The following is a 26,411-nucleotide window of genomic DNA, read 5'->3' on the forward strand; positions in this document are numbered from 1 at the left end:
GACTCCATTTCAAAAAAACAAAAACAAAAACCATGAATCTTAGAATAAAATATAGTGCTATCATGATTTTAATAAATTATGTGGAGACCACAAAAATTGGCCTCTCTTTTAAGACTTGTTTATGTGAGCATATTTGTTATCACTAGGTTGAGGAAATTGTTAAATTAATTTAGATTTCTTTAGATCTCATTTCCTTTCATTCTACCATTTGAAATGTCTACTGTTCTTAGGCTTCTTTCTAATTGTCTAAGACTGCCATTCATTTTTCATCTCTGTTACACCACCTTGGCTTGAACATTACTGATTTCCCTTTCCCGTGCTAAATTTACCAATGTTTATTGGCACACATGCCAACTGCTTTCTACCAGAAGCAATGTAACACAGAGGATAAAAGAGTGGGACAGTTTGAATCCTGACACAACATCACCTACTAAGTGTACCACTTTACATGAGTCACATCATCTCACCATGACCTAGTGTCCTCATCTGTAAAGCAGAATGATGGTAATAGCAAACCTACCCCAAAAGACAATTTTGAACATTTAAGATGCATATTACAGATAAAATGCCCAAACTCCTGCCTCTTATGTAGACAGTATTTCGTAAGCATTGGCTATTATTATTAATGAAGTTTGGTGGCTTCAAGTTTAACGGTACTAGATAACATATTGTGTTTCAATAGAAGTCTGAGTTGTAAGCCAAGGTATTTAAATGAAATGTGTAAATCACAACCTCTCTGATGAACTAGTAAGAATTGTTTTTTTGAATGGGACTTTTTTCAGTATCATACAAACCACATTATACAGGTGCCTGTATTAAAACAATGATCTTGTCGTATATAGATTTCCCCGTTTTCTAAATAGTGGCTTAGAAATGTTATTCAATTCTGATTCATATGAGAATGAGCTTTAAAAAATTTTTCAATAGACTTCTAACCCTTCTCAGAGGCGAGCTGTCTTTTCTCAGGGTTTTATTTTATTCTCTAAATATATCTAATTCCTAATTTTAGATTTTAAATGTCTGAATAAAAATTTATTCAAGCAACATTACTATAAAATGTGTTTCAAAAATTTTTTTAAGTGATGCTTGTGTCTTGGAACAATGTAGCATTAAAGTTTTTTGAATGTGTCTTATAATATTGTTTGCTTTCTAATTAATATACTAAGTGCATTTCAGGATAAAATTGTGAAGTCCAGTTATGAAGTCTAGTACAAGATAATGAGAGCAAAAAAAAAAAAAACTGAAAATATGTGAGGTGTTCTGTAAAAAATTTAAAGATGATTGAAAGACTTATCCTTATTTTTATTTTGTATCATTTGAAACTAGTTTGTCAGCCTTAACTGTGAATACTCTTCTCTTTTTGCAAAAGAGAAAAAGCATTTTATTTACTTTATTTTTAAAAGGAACTTGCCTTCTCTAGTGGGCGTATATAAGGATAATTAAGCTGCAGAACACTTAAAACCATTTCGTTTTACAATTTCATCAATAAATGTTCACAGTAATAGGACTCATACATTATTATGCTTAAGATGCTATTTATTTTTCATAGAAAATATAAATTATGTACCAAGCACTTACAGCCTTTATATATTTAGCTTATTACTTTAATCATAAAATGTTCTGTGCATAGTCATTTACTATATTTACTTAATACATAATAAGTAGCAAGTCTAAGGAATAAATATTTTCTCTCTTTTTCTTTTTCTGTATTTCTAGTTCACATTTGTACTCTTTCTGAATTCTTTTTGCAGGGTATCTTACAATTGGACTTTCTTCAGTAAAGCGAAAAAAAGGAAACTATTTACTTGAGACAATTAAGTCAATTTTTGAGCAGTCCAGTTACGAAGAACTGAAGGAAATTTCAGTGGTGGTTCACCTAGCAGACTTTAATTCTTCCTGGCGTGATGCCATGGTCCAGGATATTACACAGAAATTTGCGCACCATATTATTGCAGGAAGATTAATGGTTATACATGCCCCAGAGGAGTATTACCCAATCCTGGATGGCCTTAAAAGAAATTACAATGATCCAGAAGATAGAGTCAAATTTCGTTCAAAGCAAAATGTAGATTATGCTTTTCTGCTTAATTTTTGTGCCAATACTTCTGACTATTATGTAATGCTTGAAGATGATGTTCGATGTTCAAAAAATTTCTTAACTGCCATCAAGAAAGTCATTGCATCCCTAGAAGGAACTTACTGGGTAACTCTTGAATTCTCTAAGCTTGGCTACATTGGTAAACTCTATCATTCTCATGATCTCCCACGTTTGGCACATTTTTTATTAATGTTTTATCAAGAAATGCCTTGTGATTGGCTATTGACTCATTTCCGGGGTCTGTTGGCTCAGAAAAATGTGATCCGTTTTAAACCATCTCTCTTTCAGCACATGGGCTATTATTCATCATACAAAGGGACAGAGAATAAGCTAAAGGATGATGATTTTGAAGAGGAGTCATTTGACATTCCTGATAACCCCCCTGCAAGTCTGTACACCAACATGAATGTGTTTGAAAATTATGAAGCAAGCAAGGCTTACAGTAGTGTTGACGAGTACTTTTGGGGGAAACCACCTTCAACAGGAGATGTTTTTGTGATTGTATTTGAAAATCCAATTATAATTAAAAAAATTAAAGTAAATACTGGAACAGAAGATCGACAAAATGATATTTTGCATCATGGAGCACTAGATGTTGGGGAAAACGTTATGCCTAGCAAACGAAGGAGACAATGTTCTACTTACTTAAGACTAGGAGAATTCAAAAATGGAAACTTTGAAATGTCAGGTGTGAATCAAAAAATTCCATTTGATATACATTGTATGAGGATATATGTCACCAAAACACAAAAGGAATGGCTAATTATTAGGAGTATTAGCATTTGGACTTCTTAGCCAATTAAATCAGTATGTTCAGTTTCTGAAACAGGTCTTCCTGTTTCCTCTTTTGCTACCGTTGTCATTTGGAGGGAAAACAATGGATGGGATATGTTAAAAGAAACATTAATTACTTGGTAGTTTTCATTTATACACTGTTGACATAATTTTATTCTTAACACACACTTGTATTTATTTTAACGTCTGAAGTTGAATATAAGTCTATAGCTAATGCTATTTTCCTTTATATTTTTAAATGCTTTTAGTTTTTAAATTTCAACTGGTTGTCAAAAGGGTAATATGAAAAATTTTAAATCAACAAATTAGTTTGTTGGATGATGGTTTTTGAAAATTAGTCATCAACTGTATATACTTCCTCAAGAATTGATAATTCATTATATCATCAGATAGCTTTTATTAAGCATCTGTGGGAATATACAGTTGGGTGGAATGATAATCTGGTTTTTTTGTGTGTGTAAACTTAGGTTTCCATTGACTTCTGTACATCTACAATGAATACCTCCTCATAGAAGTGGTGTCTTTACAACATATTTTTTGTGTAAGTGAGGCTATGGAAAAAGAAAAAAAAAGACTTAAAAATATCTCTCCCCTGACCATTTATATGAAAGGGGACATTGTTCATTGTTTAAAAACATTTAATTGAGCACCTATTGTTGATAAATTTTCTGGGGGAAGCAGTCTTTTTCTAGTTTCCCTTTTGCAAAAAAAAAGAAAAGAATAGTTAAGCTCAATATTTTCAGGTTACATTAAGTACCCACATTTAATAGAATAAATTAGGGAAGGCCTATAGTAGTTAGCTCATTCGTACAGACATTTTCAGTATATGCAGAAAATTTTGGGAAATTGATTTTATACATTTTGTATTAAAATCCATGTGATTGAAATTATTGCGATTTATCATATACTTTTTTTGGAATTTAAATGGGTATATTATAAAGGACCATAGAAAGTAATTGACTTTTCTGGAATCAAAGATCTATTTCCTAGCAAGGCCAGAATGAGAGATCTGATATTCTGATAACCAGACAATGCTCTTTTTCTCGTATGATTTCTCCTGACACAGTTTATGCTTTCTGTGTTCTATTTGCTATGTGACTCTCAGATAATAAGTTATACCATCTGGAAATAGGTGGTACAATTCTTGCATAAATAATATTATCCTAAATAATGTCCTAAATGATACTTTTTTGGTATATGCACCCAAATAGTAAGCAAACTTGACTAAACTTTTCCTAATAGGGATTGGAGAGTGTGTCTTTATAATGTGTCCATTAAAGTAATTCAGGACACCTTAGTGTGTCCTAAAGACATTGGTTTTCAGAATGTCCTGAGCTTGTTTCATCCTTTTTGTTTTTTAATGAACAGCAAAAACAGGGATTTATTATAAAAGGAAATGGAAGGTGCTTCATATATGTTCAAGAAACTCAAGTACATGTTTATATATATGACTCTGTGTGTTTGTGAGTGTGTGTGTGTTGGTGTGTGTGTGAAGGCTAGACTTTTGCTGGTAAGAAGGAATGAGAAAATCTTCCTGCTCTTCCTTTTCATACTGAAACACAGTCCTTAAGATTTACTAGTATGCTGTGGCCCAAACAACACTAGGATATTTTTATTTTATGCGTTCTCTACAAATAAATGAGAAACTCGGATAAAAAATGGAAATTTTTTCTTCATTTATAAACAGCTGTTGTATATTTTCTTTGTATCCAGCTACTAAAGTGTTAGAAGAAAAATGAACCTTTCATAGAAGTCTAAATATTAATATTTTGTAAGGCATCTAAATCTTAACAGTCATAGGAAAATGTGAACACTGCCACTAAACTATTACCTTTACCTTGATTTAGAGGATACTTGCCAGACCCCTAAAAATGTTCTATTTTCTTTATTTTTCTTATCTTTCTTAACTGGCTAGTTGATAGCATTGTGTGTATATCTCAGAAGTTACAAATGGCATTATTTTCTTCACTGTCAATGATAAAAGGTACACAACTGTATGCCAAAGATATATAATATCAAGAGCTAGGCAGACTCCCTGAAATGAGTTGTAACATTTTACATATTCTTCTGGGGATGACTTTCTGAAGATCAGCTGTTGGTGTCTATCAAAGTCTTAAAAATGTTTCAGAAAAGATTGCTGAGGGTAGCAGTGAAGTTGGATGTTTGCTAGGAAATTATGAAAACAAATGTGACTCAGAGAGGTCATTTCACATTTTATCTTAATATCCTCTCTTTACTAAACCTGTGTTTGGATAAGTTCGTCAATCATCCTAGGATCTTCTGTGCTTTCTTTACAGTTGACACTGGGTCAATTTTCTAAGGCAAACCCCTTGACAAATAAAGCTTCTTCATTAGGGATCAAGAGGAAAAATAGCTCTTCTTTTTCAAAAGAAAATCTGAACCATTTTTTTAGAATGGTCCGATGTTCTATTTCCTATATTTAGAAACTTTGAATAAGGGTCTAGTAATCTTGTCTCAGAGTCATAGAAACAAAAATACAATTATTAGGTTTAACTATACTCAATCTATTTGCTATTTTTAAACATTTTTGCTGTAAGTTTATATATTTATATACATATATAACACATATATGTATATAATTTTCTTTGTTAAAAATAACAATTGACAAAGACTGGCATTTGAGACATGAGTGGTTGAGTCATTTAATTGCCATACAAATAAAATGCTGACAGATTTCAAACAAAAAATACAGTATGTACCTTAAATAATGCCTCAGAATTGTATAATTTAAACTGACCAAAAACCTTACTTACACTTAAAATTCTCCTTAGGAGAGCCTTTTCAGCATTTATGAACATCAAAGAAAAATGTGTCTTGTAAAAGCACAATGAAATTCAGAAAATACACATTTTTTAAAAATACACATTTTAGTGGCAATCACAAATGTGGATACAAAAATATACATAAAATATTAATGCAAGAACTTTTTCCTACTCTTTGAAAACTGTAACCTTGTGCTATTTATAAAGTAGATATTTTCCAGGTATGAAAATATAATTTGGAAACCAACGTGTTGTTTAGATCTATTTCTTTCATATAGCTATACTATGAGTTGTGAACATTCCATTTCTTACTGGGTCGGTATTCTCTGGGAATTTTTATAATGCTATCATAGAAAACCCTTTCTGTATAATAATGGTATATAAATGAAACAAACGTTTGCAAATTATAATATATGATGCAGTAGGGAAAGCACCTATATTTTTAGATGCTCTAATAGCATACTTCCTGTCAATATTTGCCAATTTGTCAACAAGTTTATGGCAAAGAACATGATACCATGATTAACACTGAAAACAGTACATCCAGTGTCATATAACAATTGAAGGAGACAGTGTGTAATTCTCTTCCTTTTCCTTGGCAATGCATCCATCAATAGAGTAATGGTACCATACTACTGAGTAACAGAGCTCACACTTAAACTTTATAATATTTATTATTGGATCTACTGATAAAATGATTTTCCGTTTTGTCCAAATTCAGCTGATTTGGACGAGTTTCTTGTAGGATTTAATATTAATTTTAGGATAATTTTATCCTGTTTCTTTTGATTCATGATCCCAAACTTTCTAGATCTTGCTTCTGTCATTCCATGTCTTATTACACCTTCCCAACTTTGTGTTTCAACAAATTTTATATTCATGCCTTTTGTCTTCATGGGAGACAAAACAGAAGGTTCATGCAGACTTGATTTTGACACCCAGTTCTGCATTACTAGCCTCCAGATATGAGGAAATTTACTTAACCTTCTTGAAACTCAGTTTCTACATCTGTGAATAGGAATAATTTTACCTCGTAGGTTTTTAAAGGTAGCAATTTTACATTGTAGCTCCTTGTAGAGGTGGAATTGAGATAACATAAACTAAGCACACAGTAAATATTGGTTTCCTTTTTATCCATGTCATGTATATGTAACAGAATATGACCCTGGAAAACATTACCAGAGGCCTTCATCCTAATCAATAACAATTATAAGATTTACTGCCCTTTAAAAATGTTACTCAGCCTACCTTTTTATATTTTGTCTAGAGAATGTCATGTGGAATTATATAAACACTTTTCTAAAATCAACATATATTCCTGTCATTCTAATTTATCACTCTAGAAACCTTTTCAAAAATATCAAAATTGCTCCTCGTGCTCTCATTACAAATAATAATATTCATTTCTGTTTTAAGAAACCTCAATCCATTTACATTGAAAAACAAAGAAACATAAAGTCATTTTCTAATTTCCAAGATTTTGTTTAGAATTTACCTTAAGCTCAGAGATGCAGTCTTCAGAATCATTTTACTTTTTTTATTTTTATTTTTTTAATGCCAGGGTCTGGCTCTCTGGCATCTTTTCTATCATTGGCAAAAGTTATCAATGCACTGACCTATAAATTACCTTGGCAGTGATGTTTGAAACAGATATCTTATCTCCTAGTCTACTTTGAGTTTAATTGTTGAGTTTTCCATTGCTTTGAATTTCTTTGTTCAGATTGAGGTTATTCTTTTTAGGAAGAAAAAGACCAAAACAAACTTCAATGTGATTAGTTATTGCCATTTATTTTTTGTTTGCTTTTAAACTTTTTTTTAATCCCAGAGGATATATCTTTTATTATATTTTTGGCATGCTATGAAATGATTTCATTATTGCATATGTGCATGTGTGTATCTACATATGGTTAATCTCTCAATCTGTGTGTATGTATATATACATATGTGTATGTATATGTGTGTATATATGTATACATACTTGAATATTATGTGAATATGTGTGTATATATTATATATATGCATGTATACATGTATGTATTTGTATATGTGTTGTATAAGTGTGTCTGTGTGTGTGAGAGAGACAGAAGGATAGGCACCACTTCCATTATTTTTTAGCCTTTGCACCTCCACTTATTCTTTGATTTTTCTGACACACTGTCCTCCTGGTTGTGTTCCTCTTCTGAACTTACTTTTGCTTTCATGTTCTCCCTCACATATTTTATACATAACATCCTCTGAAAAGCATAGCACATTAGAGATCTTTGTGCATCCTTTTAGATACTTTGAATTTCCTAAAAGTTTACTAGAGGAGGCCATCTCTCTCAAAACAGAATTTGTCTTTTAAGAGTTTCAGGTTTATAGTTTTTATTTGAATTCCTTAACATTTAAAGATCAAAATATGAGCTGCAAAGCATTCTCTTTCTAAGCTACAAAAATATTAAGATAACAAGGTTGCACTTTCCCAAAGTTCTAGTCCCTTCTACCTCATTAATCTGTTCATCATGCTTACTCCAAGTCCAGGGTAGAATTTGCTTCAATAATCCCAATATTTTCTGAGATGTTTAATATCCTACTTTTAACATTGAAATTGAAATGTATGTTTGAGACCATTTGCCAGATAACTGGATCTGAATATCTTTTCTGAAAAACATGGATTTGAGATGAAAGCAGTTTTTGATTTGACTGTTGCTTCAGCTTTCATTTCACTCTGTCTAGATGCTCTCTTGGAAGATTTACCCAAAAGTTAAATTGATCATGTGATAAAGTGATAGGTAAATTGTATATGACCATAGAGATACCATTACATTAAGAATATAGCATGATCACATTTTCACATAGTATTGGATTTAAAAGTACCCTAAGTAGCCATCTCCTTAAAGTAGGTGAGCCAAAGAAATAATAAGATAGTCAATATTTTTCTATAAAATAAAAGTTTCCATGAGGCACACACACGTTAAATTTAATATGTAGAATTTAATTTACTTTACATTACCTTAAGAGTTGTTTAAGGGTGCACAACAATAGTGAATTACCAATATTCAGAAGCTTAGTCTGTAATTTCAATGTACTGTAAGTTACTACAGCTTCAACCACAATAGCTGGCATAATCTACGTCATTCTGCCCAAATACAGGTAATTATAGTTTTGATGTACAAAAATTCCCAAAGTCAATGCATATATAAGGCAATAGAGGTGAGAGTGTTCATAATTGAAAGCTAACTATTGCAAAAATATTTTAAATATTTAATTTATAGTGCACTCAAAGTTCTGGAAGAGATGTAGAGATTTGTCTTTTCCACCCTTTCCCTCACTTTACCATTTATTATGAAAGTACCTAAAGTATAGCCCAGAGATATGTGGCAGTTCCATACATCTCAATCAATAAAGCTCTAACTCTATTAGAAACTAGATATTTAAAAAGTACTTTTATTGTAACTTCATCTGAGTCTGGTTTCTCATTGAATAATAATCTGTCAATTGGAAAATGTTTAAAGTAGTACATGCCTCTTGTTCTCAATTGGAAAATGTTCTCAATTGGAAAATGTTTAAAGTAGTACATACTTCTTTTTTCCCATAAAGTACCCCACATTTGTTTAACTATTTGATGTAGTCCTATTTTTTCCATCTTTAATAATTGATAAAATTTTCCCTACTTTTAAACATATGTATGTATTTTCTGACACACTTAAACTTTGTTATTCCACATTGTTTACTTACTTTATCAATGAGTGAAAGTATCGTTCCAAAAGTTAGAATAATTATCTCAGATCCTTTATCATAATTGTCCATCCTTTAATGCAATCTGGTTTTCAATACAAGTAACACTTGCAATCTTACAACTGTGCATTTTTGGTCACTAAAGGACCACTTGACATGATATCAGTAGTTGTCAGGAGTTATTCACTACCCTTAGAAAATAAACTCGGTAATGTAAACTATATCCCTCACTTTAACAATTACTACTATTGAATGACCTTGAAGGATTATATCTTTCTTTTTAGTAAAGAAGCAATATGTTAAAAATAATTAAACCTCCAAAAAAGTCATTTTTTTAAATTTAGAAATCAGTCTCAATTTTCAAAAGGGCACTTGATATCTGCTAATAAAATGAACAGTTTTTCTCTAAATGAAAATATCTATAAGCTTAACTCTGTGTAGAAGTACATAAGTTTTCCATTTTGAATAAAAATTAAAATCTTATTAATGCAGTTGTAACTTCTCTTCTTAACATTTCTTAAGCTCTGAAACAAACATAATTAGACACTTTTTTTATTGCCTGTGGCATCTTTACCCACCATAATTTGGTAATCAGTCATGACCAACATCACTTACAAGAACCAACTATTTTTGGAAAAACATTTAGAAAATATGTCACAAATTGTCAAGAAGATTTTTAAGACGTGTATATGAATTGTCTGTAATGTAATGGTTGGGGATACTTTCAGTTAAACCCATAAACCAATGTATGTATTCTACCCTCTAACTTTCTGCTGAGTTACTGTAGTCAGTCGTAAATAGAGTCAAAGTAGAAAAGACACATTCACCCAGAATATTCCCAACAACCTATCTCTCATTCAATTCTGACTATTGACAGAGTACTTCTTTCAATTACTATGGTAAGTAGGCCTTGCTGAGCATCCAGATGCGTAAAAATAATAACAGGGGAAATGTTACAAACATGAGGTAAAAGGATGCAAAGGAAAAGTTGTACTTCACGATTTTGCCTCAAGCAAATTCTTCTTTCCTGTCAGCACTGCAAATTAAGATGGCTCGACTTGCTTGTATTCAAGCAAATCAAAATTTGACTCCCTGCGAGAGTCAAAAGACAATTTCGGTACATATTTAGTGTTTTTACTTACTTGAACAAACAGGTCAAGTTTATTCTTATGAAGTTAATATTTCAAATTAAACCTGAAGCTCTTGTGTTACCCATTTTACTAAATGGATAAATACATTTTCTGCCATGGGATAAATTATAATGAGATGTTTGAATTGATCTGGGCAATTGATTTGGGCAATGATGAGTCATGTGTTTGCTATAAAAGTGATACAAAATATAAGTGTCCTTCAAGTTAAAGCAATCTAAACTGATCATCTTTGAAAAGTTAACAACATAGTTTGTAATAAAATTGTTTCCTAGCAAATTTTTCAGTTGTCCAAACCAATGTAATGTAGATAAAGCTACATATTATCACTCGGTATACCACCAAATAAGTGGGTGCTCAATAGTGTCGATCTGATGCACTACTAAAATTAGTTACCTTAAAAATTATTTTATTTCATAAGAAGAAAGTGAAATTTGTTTAATTATTTTGATATCTATTTTATTCCTGTGAATATATGTATTATATTATATAAATGTTCAATTTTATTATGAATAATTAAGCTTACAAATACACTAATTTTCCAGCATTCTTCTGATTTTCATCAGTAAATTGAATAACTATTGTTGCAATGAAATTTACATACTGCTCTCATAATATGAAATTTTACAAAGTACAATTTCACTTAACACAAACAATAGTCCTCATGCCACTTTTTCATTTTAACTTTAATCTCACTATTTATGTGATTAAGTTTGCAATTTTAGGTACTCACATGTTAGAAGCAATTAGAGATAGATATTATGTAGGTAGGAAAACACATTTTTAGTAACTTAAGAAACAAGTTGTACATACCTTGTCAATATTTCAGATTAGTGAATTTATTATCTTGCTGTATAAACTTTAATAAAAACATTAATTATTTTTATTTAAATTCTTTAAGGTTCCTCTATTTGACTTTAAAGCAAAATAATATCTGAATGGTAAAGTGAATTTGTAATAATCTAATCACAGTAAATTCAATTAATACCTTACTAAATTTCTTACAATAGGCTCAAGACAAATAATTTATTGAAATGAGTATACTCAGGATGGTAGTTATTTTCATGCAAACTTAAAAATTACAAGACATATTTAGAAGAGTTATAGTTGGATAACACTAAACATTCACAGGTTTTAAGGGAGCATAAGGGGATCTATAAGTAATGTGCTTATGCTCATAATCAATTTAACAGCCTTCACTAAGTAGACACAATAATTTAGGGTATATTTCCAGACCACAAGATAAAACTAAATTTTGTCAATTTTTACCAGATGATTCAAAATTTACCATTTGATGCATTTCTTAATAAAACTGCCTGTCAATCTACTAGAATAAACAAGAATATAAATAATTTGCTACTATTTATATAAACAAAATCAATGGAAAAATGAATCTAATTTAATCAATTTGTGTGACTTGGCAAAGATACTCAGTTCCATTTGACGATTAATCTTTATGAATTAATATTTCCTTAGGAATTACAAAATTAAATTTATTAATAATCCATATTGATTGAAGGGTAAAGGCCACAGAGTGAGACTAAATTATCTAGGTGCAGAGAAAAGGCATCTAGGGCAACAAGGAAAGGAAACAAATATAACAAATTCCTTCTAATTTACTGATCACGTAATGTAGGCTCAGCGCCAAGAACAATGCTTACTACATAAATATCTTTGGAGACATTATGATACACTGTGTGAAGATTTCGTGTTCATTTCACTATCTTATTTAATAAACAACCATATAAGGTAAGAGCTATTAACAAAGCTAAAGAGAGTATGAAAAATAGGGTTTTACTAACTTGTCCAAGGTCACATAACCGATAAATGAAACAGAGAGGACTGGATTTCAGGTTTGTGTAATTCAAAATCTATGTTCCTTATCACTATTATACATTGCCTCATAACTATAATAATAATTTATTGAAAACCCATTTGTCTAAGATAGGATTTTATGGAAGATATGACTATATTAAAATAACATTAAATAGCTGAAAAATGAATTTAAATAATTGGTAGTTTCTTCATATAAAACATTTTTTTCTCATTTTTTAAACTTGAACATCTAAAAAACTTGCTTCTGTAATTTCACTGAAACGCAACCTAATTTCTGTTATTCCAAAAAGAAAATTAAAACTCATGGGCTCTGGGTACGCTAAAAGATTCCAAAAATTATAACTTTGTGTTAATCACATAATAGTCTTTCATAACACCAGCCCCAAACATGCCAAATCGGTAGTTAGACAACATGTATGCAACATTTTTTGTGTGATTAACTATGTTTCTAAATTTCAGCTATTATTTCCGATGTTGGAAAACATCAGCAAACCCCAGAGTTGTATTTATTGGCCTATAGCTTACATGTACTGAGTGTTTAATATGTATTTGGTACTCTCCTAATCGGTATTTCCATTACCTATTAAAGTAATGATTATAACAAGTCATTATGCAAAAGAATCACCTATTCAATGTACTTAAAATGTGTGTTTCAGACTACTGAATTCTTCCCTGTAAATCTTGGATAGATCTAAGAATTGGCACTTTTAGTGTATTTTAGATAATACTGATGCAGATTGTGCATTCACTCCTTTTAGAAACACCGCATTAAATCCTTCCAAGTCTGTGAAGTATTAAAATAGAAATGACTACTATTATTGCTACTTCAATGATGAAGAATCTCAAAGTTTGAGTTAAGTGATGCATCAAAACTCTGACCTTGTTAGTAAAATCTTAAGCCCAGTTCATCTCAACATTATTAACCTCTGCTCACATTTGTCTAAATTACTAGTTTTTAAGTCTGGCTGTTCATTAATATCTCTGGGGAAGAATTTCACCCATTCCTGAGCTCCATGCTCAGAGTTATCATAATTGTTCTGGAGTTTCCAGGCATCAGCATACTTTTAAAATTCTTCCTAAGTGATTCTAACGTGCAGACAGATTTGATAACCACAGAGGAACTAAGAAAGACTGTATCACAGTAAAATTGCAAAACTTCTCATTTACCCAGTTTGAAAAGATTATAGAGAAAACATGATGACAAGTGTAGGTTATTCTGTGTTGCTTCCTGCCCTTTTTAGGTATTTCAATACTATTATTGCTGTACTGAAAAATAAAAATTCCAGTCAATTTTTATGGCTTTGTTGGATTTATAGAGAAACTCTGCATGCCTTCCTACTGAATCTGGGACTCTCATTTTTGGAGAACTATGTAAGTGATCTGTTTTCCTGAGTCTTGACATTTGTACCTTATTAATTAGAGACTATAAATCCACTTTTTAACACATAAAATCTAATGATGACATATTTGTAGATATTTAAATTCAAGAATATAAACAGCATTGCCTTCAACCCACTGGTGTTCATAAGCTGAACTACCTTCCTCTTTCCATAAAATTAAGTAAATGTATTCAAGAAAGAAGGAGAAAAACTATCAGTTTTCCTTAGTGGGCTTTTTTTCATAAATCCTTCAAAAGTCAGCACGTATGCCTTGTCTCATTTAGTCAGAGTCCATATGATCAAAATCACCAATTTATTTGTTTTTCTTCTTCCAATAACTGGGTACTTTAAAAATGTATTTGCCAAATTTTTAAATTTCAGATAGCTGAAACAGAACAAGCACATTGACTTACTCTAAGTGTTTAAAAGGTTTGAGGTTATTGATATAGGCCTCAATATATTTCCCCAAAGAAAACAACGTAATTACACAGATAAAAAGTGTACGAAACAAGAGAAACTTAAGAAAGTCAAGAAAAGCAAAGACTGTGAATAGTGTAAATTATGTAAATATACATACATAATTCACACACACATATTCACACATAATTCCAAGGATTCCCCTATATCAATTCCAACTCAAAATTTCTCAGTCATATCTGGCTAAAGAGAAACATGTCCATTTAATTAAAATCACTTTTAAAAAATCGGATCATCTATTCTTTTTGAGATCAACAAATACATTATTTTAATGCTCTGTCTTATTTAAAATAATATTCTACACATTGTTGCTAGCTAAAATGAGGCATTTTTTGTACAAATGGAAACACATCAAAATAATAATTTGAGATCAGTTTCATATTGGACTCATGATTTTCAGATTTGATCTGCATAAAATCAGATTTTCTGGAAAGCTCATTTGTATTACTTATTTTCTCATACAAACCTTGCTGAAAATGGAAACTAATAAGCTTGAATGTATGGGTTTTATATATTTTAAAGCATAATGTATAGAGATTTCTTATAATTATTTGATAGCTTCAAGATAACCAGTTTTTTTCTTTAAACATTCCACTGATTAATATAAAAAATAACATTTTTTCATGAGGTGAAATGAAACTTGTTCTGAGGCAAGCATTGCTTAATTAAAGCAATTTATAGTTGAATACTCTCAATTAACATATTTTGAACCTGCAACACCAAAAGATTTATCAGATTTGGTCACAATTTTACTACTAACTGATATAAAATAAGAAAAGACAAATCAATGTTATTTCTTCAGGATCTAATAACTTTTTTCATCATTCTGCAAGTTTGTGAATTCAAAAAAACTATATTTTCAAAGAACTAAGAATTTTTAAAAAGATTTTGGTTATGTAATTAGAGTGCACAATAGAATAAAACAGTCAGGTTTGATATTTTCACTGACAAATGATGAAGAGGCAACTTTGATTAAATATTCATTATTTTAATAAAACCTCCAAAATTTCAAAGTAGGTAGATGATGAGTAATAATTAAATAGAGTGACAAAGTTATATTCCAGCTTAAAAAAAAAAAGAGACCTGCAGTTTCATCCACAAGCTTAGCAAAATGTGAGACAATAAGAAACTGTGGCCAAATCAGATAAAGGTAAATGAGAATAAGTTGTAGAAGCTAGACTTCAAGTTAATAATTAAATCAGATAGTATCATTTCCCTCCATCTTGTTATTATTGTTTAGATTTTTAATAATACAAAAATAAATGTTTTATGAATTATTTTGGATGTAATTACAATGAATAACCATAATATAAAATGTCTCATAATAGGAAAATAATGCCTGACACTTTTAATTACTTAACATACCTTTTTATACATTTTTTAATGCCATTTATTTGGCAACTGTTTAAGGAACGTCCTCTGTATCCTAGCCCATCTCTTTCTATCCAGAGTCCTACAAGTCACCTCGTATCATTATTAGGATATAGTATAAAAATTTGTCCACTTTTAAATGAAGAAATAATACAGATAAGTGAAAAAAATGATGTAATAATTTGAATTCTGTACATGACTCAGAGACTTGGACAGAATTGACAATGTTAAGTTTTTAAGTTAAGCCAAAGCTGAAATTTCCAATCATTTAGAAGCTAGGAAAATTTCTGTTTCAAATTCAATTGATCACTTCATGAAAGGCACAATTTGTTCATAATTACTTCTTCTCTGCCTTTCAGTGTAGTCTTGTTCAATTGTTCAGTGTCCTTATTTCCAAGTTCATGATTTTCATAACAGTAAGAGTGCAACAAACAAATTTTACAAGCAATAAATTTTATAAATAGTGTCCTCTTAAGATTCAACGTCTCAGAAGTTAAAGCACATTCTATGAGTTTTAACCTTAGGTGCCAAGAAGGATCCATGACCTCCACATTTGACAGAGAATAGAAAGATTCCATGGTTTTCATCATAATCCAAGAGAGATCAGTGATAGTTTATTTACGTTTCTCAAGGACTCTCTGGGGCCTCACTATCTTACATAAAAATGAGTTTAATAATAGGAATTTCAGACATTAGCCCACAGATGGGATATCTATTTTGGGATGGAGAAGTTTTAATAAATCACGTTACCTAGGTGGCCTCTCATTCTACTTCTCCATATGGCAGACTCTGTAGGAAAAAAGAAAATGCTGCCTATAATATTTCTTCCTTACCACAGAACTGTCAGAAGACACAGTACAGAAAAACTTAAAACTAAGCTACAATATTGGGCAAAAATAATTGTAATTTTCAGAGGAGAAGAAATTTTTCTGGCATATATATAGAATAAGAATATCTTACCTTCCTTAAATAATGTTAACTTTATCAGTAAACATGATGTATTTGCCTCAACCTAGTCAATTTCCTTTACCTGAATTCCCTTACGTTTAAAAGCATAATTTTTCAAGATAAGGTTCTAGTCTTAGAAATGTTGCTTAAGAACCTGAAATAGAACGATACTATTATATCATCCTGGTATTAAAATCTCTAAAATTTTCTTCAAAACTAGCATTCTGTGTATTCTTTGGCCAATGTGATAATAAATCCTTATGTAACCACAGAGAAAAATCTCCTATACATTTATCTTACAATTTTGCAAAATAGAGAAAATATTTTGGAATGAAACTATTTCAAAATCCAACAGTTTCTGTGAAAGAATTTTTTAGCAGTACCCACAGATGAAAAGAATATCATTTAGTATATCTTCATAGCATCTTTATAATAACATAATCTAATCATTGGCATTTTATAATCTTTCATAATTTTTCATATATTTGATAAATACTGATGTTGCTTTTTTTTCCATTGAAACACCAGTAATTATTTTATGTCACTTTGACTTTTTTTCTATAGTTTTGTTTTCTGCTTGTTTGATTTATCTAATTATCATCATAGTTATAATCTGAGAACTAGGCAAACACAGGTACTTTTGGATATCACTTTGGGGTGATACTACTTACCCAATATGATTTTTTCCCATTTTATTCTTAATGTATCCTGTTGCTTACTCTTTTGTGTATGCATTCATTTGAAACATATGACCTCCCCAGCATTCTACTTTCTCTTATTTTACTTATTGTGTTGGCTTTACTGTTTATGTATGATTTAACATAAATAATTATTTTGTTTTCTCTCTCCCATGCCCCATCCCACTTACATGTTAAAACAAGGCTTCATCGGCCCTAGGATCATGATTTGAATTACATTATCTGTGCCATTAAACAATCTTGAGCCTCAATAATATCTGTTCAGATTTTTTCAATGACTATTGTTCATTGATAATTACATTCTGGGGGCATGCCAAGGTCTCATGGTTTCTCAGCCACAAAGATTTGTTAAGAATCAAATTCAAAGGTATTTGACTTGGTATTTATTATTCATGGCAAACCCAAGAATAATCTTCAGTGGATCTTTAAACTTCCTGAGCTTATAAGCAAACTCTGTGTGTGTCTATATGTATGTGTGTGTTGCTATGTGGTTAAACTTTTCTTGATAGCATGTCTGTGCTTTCATCACTATCAAAAACTTTCAGGGCCCCAAAATGGTTAAGAAACACTGACTATGTGCTAGTTACATTACAAGAATATTTTTCTACATAAAAATGTTGTATTTATTCTAAAGGCAAAAGCCATGGAACAATGTATACTTTTAAAATATTTATGAGGAGTTAAAAATTCAATTCTTACAATGTTTCCAATTTAAAATTTAAGGATGTGATTTTGTAATAGCCTCCAAAAAACATTTGAAAGCACCCAAATAATTAAACTAGTAAAAGTTCCTTATAAACCAGAAAGCAAAACTATTTTCCAAATGGGCAATAAAAATATTAATTTTACATGTAAATAGTTGTTGAAGTGAATTTATTAAGTTTATATTACTTACATTATTTTGGACAATTTGCTACTAAAAAAGATCAGTGTTTGAATTCTATGAAATACTTGTTTATGCAATTTTTTTGAAAGTAGGTAAGAAAAATATATTTCATTATCAAATAGCTATCCTGAGATACTAACATAAACAGCAATTTACCCATTTGGACTTACCTATCCAGTCAATTACACAACAGTCTTACCATGTTCTTTAATGAGTGGAACAAAAATAAAGGTCTTTATAATAGATAAATTATTTCATTTATATAATAAAATAAAATATCTTGGATTAATAAAATAATGATTTTTTTCATCCTATGTAAAATGTAGTTGATAGCAGTGATATATTAATAATGTTATGGGTGAAGTTTACAGTTCATTACAAGTTGAATGTATTTAAACAATCTACATCTTTCACTCTTTCATTCAATCATTTAATTCAGCCATTCCTTATTTGACAAATGTGATTTGTATAATACATTTAGTAATAACCATACATATCTTGTTGAGTTGTTGCGAGGATAAAAAAGTAAACAATGTTCAATTATTGTTAATATTTTATTATCTAATTAATTATATAATTTTACTTCAATGGATGTTGTAAATTGTTCTGGTTTAGCCTTTACACATTTGAATCAAAATGGTCAAAGTAGTCTCTAAATTCAGACATTGACTTTGTTCTGCAGATCTCAAAACGAAAGATATGGTGGGATATTTAGACCAGAATGCATGTGAAAATACTACATGAATGAATGTATTTGACACTGATCTTGAGATAACAATCTACAGTCCTACAATAATTATTCTAACTCTACATTCTCTTCCGTGCACACTAGCTAGAGCACATCTCACCCATTGACATTGGAATTTATCCTTTCCTAAGTTATTTTTAATGTCTTAGGATGACTTTTATAAATTGAAGATTTAAGAGTTTCTAAGGGGAGTGTAGGTATATTCTACTGTTGTGTTTACCACACGGCCCATTCAGATACACCAAAGAAATGAATAAAACTGGAGAAAGCACACAGTCTCACTGCTTTGATATGATGGGCAATGATTTTTGACAATGAGTAATCGACTCTTACGTCATGAGTTTCGTCATCACAGAATAATCTTAGAATCCTAATAAAATCCCATGGTTTCAAATTGTATTTAATAGCTGCCAATCCAAACCTCCTGACTATACTAATCTATTATTTAGAAGAAATGAAAAGTGTATATCAATTTGCCTATTATAATACAAAGTGGGAACTCTTATGCAAGCAAGGTTAGGCCAAAAAAATTCAAATAAATTGGAAATGTGTTTTGATACATTTTCTTCTGTTGCCCTTATTGTACCTGACATAGAAATTTCCTTAGGGTGAAGTTTATATGTAGTGACAAGCATATACAATATTCTTGAGGTACTAGGCCACAGTCAGAAAAAGAGAATATAGGAGGAGTTATGTGGTAGACGATGATAAAAGACTAGAAATTGAAACTATACCATATATAATTATGTAGTTTATATATATAATTATCTTGAATTTAACCTAAATTGTAAAATCCCAATATTATTAGTACCATCCCCAGACACATTCCTTTTGTTTCTTTAAATTTTGCCCTCCAAAAATGGAAATCACAGAAACAGAAGGTACTTAAATGTTCATGTTAGGCATTTTTTTCTGAGCTCATAAAAGACTGATCATTTAATGTGTTTTTCTCTCTAATAAGACTGTAAAAAGTTCAGTGTTCCGAGGCTGCTAAACAATGCCCATAGAGTTGACAGTCTCAAGAATGATTGGAAAATGATGAAGTTGGATGCTATAGGTCATACTTTATAAATCTGACTGAAGGAGCATTGGAATACTAATGAGAGTCAACAACCATTTTCTTACCTGCTCTCAATTTGTAATTCTTGCCCTGGTGGCACATATATTACAAGGAGAATATTGTTTTCTAATTTATAGTCAGAAAGTCATTGAGGTGACTATGACTTTGTTTTTTAAATAGTACATTGATTGTCTTGTTTAAAAATGTATAGTGCCCTGGAAAGTTATGTGAATAAAATGATTTATTTTAAGTAAAGGGTACTTTTATAAAATAAAGTGCCAAACATCATATAAATGAATATTTACAGGCTCAGTATCGATCAAGTCAGTGGTAAGAGTGAATTTTTTCAATGTATAACTTTCATATCAAATTTTTTTGGTGATTCAGCTTAATAGGAGTTTATGGTATGGACCCATTCATGTCATATCCAAATAAACAAAAAATATCTAGAGTTGTTCCTGTCATCAATTCCTTCAGCACAGTCTTCAAAGTAGTTTTCCCATTACCCACTTGGAAAGATATTTCCGAGGAGGGGATAATGCAACCCATTCTACATGTGAATAATGGGTGGCACACATGCCAATAATCATGATCTAAATTAGTTTAAAAATCAAAAGAGTAAGGGGAGAGAAAAGGAATGAAGGATTAATTGATTTGCTGAGAGTATGTCACATGCTAATTCTTGTTTTACATTTTTCATCTATGTCTCTCACATGATTCAGACCACAAATCTGTGTGATAAGTATTGTTATCCTTATTCTACCAATGATGACACAGTAGTGAAGTCATAATTCAGACTTGAAATTCTGTCTTCTCTCAATTTTCTCCCCAACATTAGATATCCTCGATGCTGTTCAGATTCTCTTATTCAATGAGAAAATCACTTCCTTTTTGGCCCTTGTCATCTTTGTCTGTATAAGAAGGGGACAAGACAAAGACGTTTGATGGAAATTTCTTCAAGTTGTATCAGGTTTTTGTTCTTAGTGGGTAGTCCTTTGTAAGTCTGCACAGGGCTGGCTAGTGACACACTGCAGCCACCACAGACAGAATAATAAAATTACTGAAAAAGCAAAGTATACTTTCCAAAAATTAGACTCTAATCAATGTAGTCAATGCAACAATTTTCTTTAATACCGAATTGCATCTTATATAGCAATTTGCACAGATCTTCACAATAAAACTGTAAGAAAAGGAGAATAGGATATTATATTTACAATTCTACAGAGGAGTAAAAAAACTGACCTTGATCTAAATAAGTTTATAGGTGGATTTTAATCCTTTAATAAGCAAAAGACTTATAATAAAATTGATAAATGACAATATCAATACTTTATTTAAAAGTAATTTCATAAAGAAACAAAATCAAAATTGATTCAGTTAACATAAAAAAGAGTTAACCCAGAAGAACAAAATGAATATTGATGTCAATTTCAGCAAGCAGAAAATAGAAAAAAAAAAAAAGAGCAGAAAACAGTGAGAAATTGTTAAGGTGAGTGAAAGATGAACGGAGGTTGCTCTGAGAAACTACAACACAACTTATTTATTCAAGTGGCTGTGTCAGATTTAAAGATGTGATTTCAATAACTTTTTTGACTAGAGTGTTGTACTTTTGTCTAAAGTAGTGAAATTCATTTGGATTAAAGCTGAATATGGATTTTCCTCCTCAAATCCAATTCAATTCCAAGGTTTGAAATTGCAGGGCTCCTGAGAAGAAATGGCAAAAATAAAAAAGAGAGAGAGAGAAAGGGGAAGAGAAAGGGAAACCAAATTCTGTTACCTGAAGCCCCGTAAAGCAAAGATTTACCAAACTTTAGATTTTATACCCCCTATTTTTTTTATCATACCCAACTAAATTTAAATGATCTTATGAACGTAAATCTTTTAGTCTTCATGAGATTTTTCCAGCTTTTCTGCCTTTTAGATTGACATTTCTAGTTGATCAAGGTTTCTTCTTCAAAGCAAAGGGCATAAAACAAGTGATTATTATTAAACAGTTATGGAAAATACCATCTTTATTCCAACACTTTATCAGGTAGAACTTGAAGGTAAAATATAGTTTGGATGCTGAGTCTACAGGTATTGTATTGTATTGTATTGTATTGTATTGTATTGTATTGTATTGTATTGTATTGTATAAGTGGTTACCAGAGATTTAATAACATAGCAGAAGTAACTGAATCGCCTCCTCTGCCCCACACACTTGTACTTTTCTTATTTCAAAAATGCCAGGAAGATAAGTATATGCAAAAATATAAAGTTTGTACAATTTTATACAACTTAATCTATTTGATCATTAGTTAAGTAAGCTTAACTAAAATAAAAATGTATTGCTACTACTTTTTAACTCTCTAAAGAATATACTTATCAGTTTTTGAAGGAGCTTTAATTTAATGATAACAGTTAATCTTTTTTATTAATTTTAGTAAAAATAATCATACCCTTTTAATAATAAAATTAACCTTTAAGTCTTTAAAATTGCTAGTTGTAAGTGAATTTTTTGAAGATTAATTCATACTTGCCAACACTCACTGAACAGGTATATAAAATTAACTTCTTTTATTTAGCAGTCAAATAACTTGGTGCTTTCTAGTTAGTATAAAAACTATCAATTAATTGTTTCTCACATGTATTTATGTCCTTCACAGGATATAGTTAACTGTAGAGACTCAATGTAAAATATTATGATAATTTTTATGTCTGAGAAAATAAGAAGATTGCTTCATAGAAAAGTTAAATGAATTTGAGATATAGGTATTTCTGACAGCCTAGAGTTACACTGTATGAAACACTTTAAAAACTGGCCAGGCACTGTAGCTCATGCCTGTAATCCCAGCACTTTGGGAGGCCAAGAACTCCTGAAATCAGGAGCTCAAGACCAGCCTGACCAACATGGTGAAACCCCATCTCTACTAAGAATACAAAAAATTATCTGAGTGTGGTAGGGCATGCCTGTGGTTCTATGTACTCAGGAGGCTGAGGCAGGTGAATCCCTTGAATCTGGGAGTCGGAGGTTTCGGTAAGCAGAGATTATGCCACTACACTCCAGCCTGGACAACAGAGCAAGACTCTGTCTCAAAACGAAAACAAACACACACACACACACACACACACACACAAACACTTAAAAAAAAAACTCTAAACAATTCAGTCTTGTATTTGGAGGAATGGTGACTTGTAAATTTTGCTGCACATTAATGACAATTCTCTCAATCAAATAAAGATAATCTAAGTAAAATAATTTATGTCAGGTGAAAACATTCCGAATTTGCTTGGAGAAAAAGTAACAAAAGCCAATAAATAATGGTGGTTCCTATTACCCATTTAATTATTTAATATCTTAAACTATTATTAAAGGCATGCACCACCTACACTCCCCTGACCAATTAACCCCTTAGCTGATGGATTTCAGTTTGTATTTTTACCATGTGATATGTCTAGATTCACTCTTTTCAGGATTGATAGATTTTTTCTTTCTTTCTTTTTTTTTTTTTTTTTTTCTTTCTCATTCAGCTCTACAGTAAAAGAAAATCTGTGGTTTTATTTGACATAACAGAGCTATCTTCAGCCATAGTTAGAAGAAGGATACTAGAATAAAGGTCAATTTTTGTCTTCCTTCACAGCTACCAGATATATGTAGGATACTTAAAATTAACTCTCAAAGTCTGTTGTTCAACCTCCCAAACCGTTAATTTCCTTCTAGCCACTGCTAGAGTTCATGCATGTCATGAAAGGAAGGCTAGAGGGACAATTTCTGTATGCATATCTCTGGCCCATGCCCTTCAATGAGAACCAAATATAATTAATTTATGGGATTTTTACAATAAATAATATGAGATGACCGCATTATAGAATGAGGTGCAAGATCCTTGGCCTTGGTCTTTCACAACTAATATGACTTTATTTACAGATGAAAAAATAAAATAAAAATTAAACATACACATGCTTCAACTTCCTGCTCCTAGCCCAGGTAGTATGTTATTACTACCTCTTTTATAAACAACTGAATTCTGACTAACCGTCTTTAAGAGGAGCTGCTATGAGGAAATACAGATAATGACAAAATAATAATATATTTTAAAGCTTTGCCAGCAGCAAAGGGCTCTCATCTACATTCTCTCATTTTACCTGTCCAACCAATGGTTCCACATAGCCATGGAATCAGCTTTTACAATGGGAAGACCACCACTGAACAGTTTTGTAACTCATTTCAGAATTGACTTTGGTATGTGCTTGTTGGTGCATGTCTGTGCTTGTGTGTGTCAATTCAACAAAGCTTCCCAAGCAAGTTTACTTCAAACATTACTTGGGCCATGGTAAAAGAAAAATAAAATTCTGTTGATTCAGAATCACCTTCAATCTCACGTCATAAATTGCTTCTCTAGTCTTTGATATTGTTTTATATGTGCATGATTAGATTGGTTGAAGACAGACTTTGGGCTCATGATTTATTGACTAATTATGTAGTTTTCCCACTGTGGCTTGGGTTAAATCTTACAAGACAGACTGAAAACTGAAATTGTTATGACATTTTTGTTTTCTCTACACCATACCAAGTAATGCTGTTTGATTGAATCACATATTTTCTAAAAACTAAATGTAATCCAAGAAATGATCTGTAAGTGTTCCCAACAGGTGTCCCCAAACCATATTTTAGTAAGTTTTTCAATTGGTCCAACAGTTTTATAAATTTTACCTTGAGGTAACTAAAATGGAAACATAATGAATATATTATCTCTATTGTCTAAGGACAAACAGAACACGGAAGTTATTGAGAATTAGATTCCCATGTTAGCACAAATGGCTCATCTAGTTTTTTCAACAAAACCAAGTAATAAATAAATCTACACTTTCAGTTCTCTGCCAGTGTCACAGATGGCAGCCAATTGGTTTGATTAAAAATCTGATGCCTGCATGTTTGCATAGTAAAAAACAGGGTTTTCAGGAAAAATTATTATACTTCCCACTGTGTTCTACACAATGTTGAAGGTTATGTCCAAATTTGAAAAGCTAATCCAATTAATTAAAACTAACTACCATACAAATATATCTTTTGTTATTGAAAGAGTGATTTCAGTTGTGATTTTTCATTAATCTAGTTTAATAAAAATCAGGCTTCCTGTAAACCAGTTGCAAACCTCTACATTTTACTATACTTATTTGTGGACTTAATTTCATCAAAAATACCAGTATTCTCTGTGCCCTAACAAGTGTAATTGCACTGATCTTGTAGTTGACATTTACTGATTGAAATGTATATGTACAAAAATTATGTAAAACTGATTATCTAGATGTTTCTTCATTAGATAGCACAAATAGTTACTGTAAACCTTTATCCTGTGTTTTTTAAAATCTGCAACATGGTGAACTAGTATGTTTTATGGCTTTAATACCTATGTCTGCAATTCATTATTCATTTGAAGCAACAAATTCAGAATTGTTCAAAATTATGAAGGTTAAACAGCATAAAAACATTGTGGTTTCTTTTATAAATATTTGCTTTCATCTTCTGAATCTTGTACTTGTCTCCAAAAGAAAAAAAAAATGTCATTTGTCTTAAGCTAACTTTAAAGGTCATAAATGAGAGAATTTTGATTCACTTGAAATGGGGGAAAATATTTATTCTTTCATTTTAAATCATGCGGTCATATAAATAAAAATTTCTATATGAGTGATGAATAGATGAAAAAGCACAAAACCAGAAATGATTAATATGCTGAATTAAATGTTATACTAAATAAAACGTAAAAATTGGCTCAAAATAATAAAATCACGGAACTTTCAAAAATTGGAAGAGATCTTGTGAGGACTATTTAATTATAGATACTTGGATTAGTTCCACCATCTAGTGGTTGAATTTTACACTTCCCAATATGAATACCCCAAAGAATTTTTTTTCCCAGTGAGTTTTACTTTGAATATACTTTGAAGTTGTGAATTTTTTTTTTTTTTTTTTGAGACGGAGTCTCACTCTGCCACCCAGGCTGGAGTGCAGTGGCCGGATCTCAGCTCACTGCAAGCTCCGCCTCCCGGGTTCACGCCATTCTCCTGCCTCAGCCTCCCGAGTAGCTGGGACTACAGGCGCCTGCCACCTCGCCCGGCTAGTTTTTTGTAGTTTTTAGTAGAGACGGGGTTTCACAGTGTCAGCCAGGATGGTCTCGATCTCCTGACCTCGTGATCCGCCCGTCTCGGCCTCCCAAAGTGCTGGGATTACAGGCTTGAGCCACCGCGCCCGGCCTCGAAGTTGTGAATTTTTTATAAAAGTGTGTGAAAAAAATCTAATTATATGACCAAATACTTACTTTAGAAAGGAAAAGCATAAATATATTAATTACAATGGCATTATATAAATCAAAATTTTAATTTTGTTTTATTTTCATTGTTACCATTTTGCTTTATAAGAGTATTAGAAAAGAAAAAGATAAATAAAAAGGAATGTGTGGCCGGACACAGTGGCTCACACCTGTAAC

At 31.1% G+C, this 26,411-nt stretch overlaps 1 protein-coding gene across 18 annotated transcripts in view; it reads left to right on the forward strand.

Annotated features, from left to right (window-relative positions):
- LOC105473258 (MGAT4 family member C) overlaps nucleotides 1-25,812 on the forward strand; it is a 935,225-nt gene extending 909,413 nt beyond the window's left edge. For all 18 annotated transcript variants that reach the window (XM_071071338.1, XM_071071335.1, XM_071071336.1 and 15 more), the window contains one exon: nucleotides 1,752-25,812. In XM_071071338.1, the coding sequence (XP_070927439.1) occupies nucleotides 1,752-2,893 (1,142 nt within the window). In that variant the 3' untranslated portion in view covers nucleotides 2,894-25,812. The remainder of the gene's footprint in view (nucleotides 1-1,751) is intronic.
- Nucleotides 25,813-26,411: the final 599 nt, after the last annotated feature.

This window comes from Macaca nemestrina, chromosome 10 (assembly GCF_043159975.1).
Source record: "Macaca nemestrina isolate mMacNem1 chromosome 10, mMacNem.hap1, whole genome shotgun sequence".
Classification (NCBI taxonomy): Eukaryota; Metazoa; Chordata; class Mammalia; order Primates; family Cercopithecidae; genus Macaca; species Macaca nemestrina.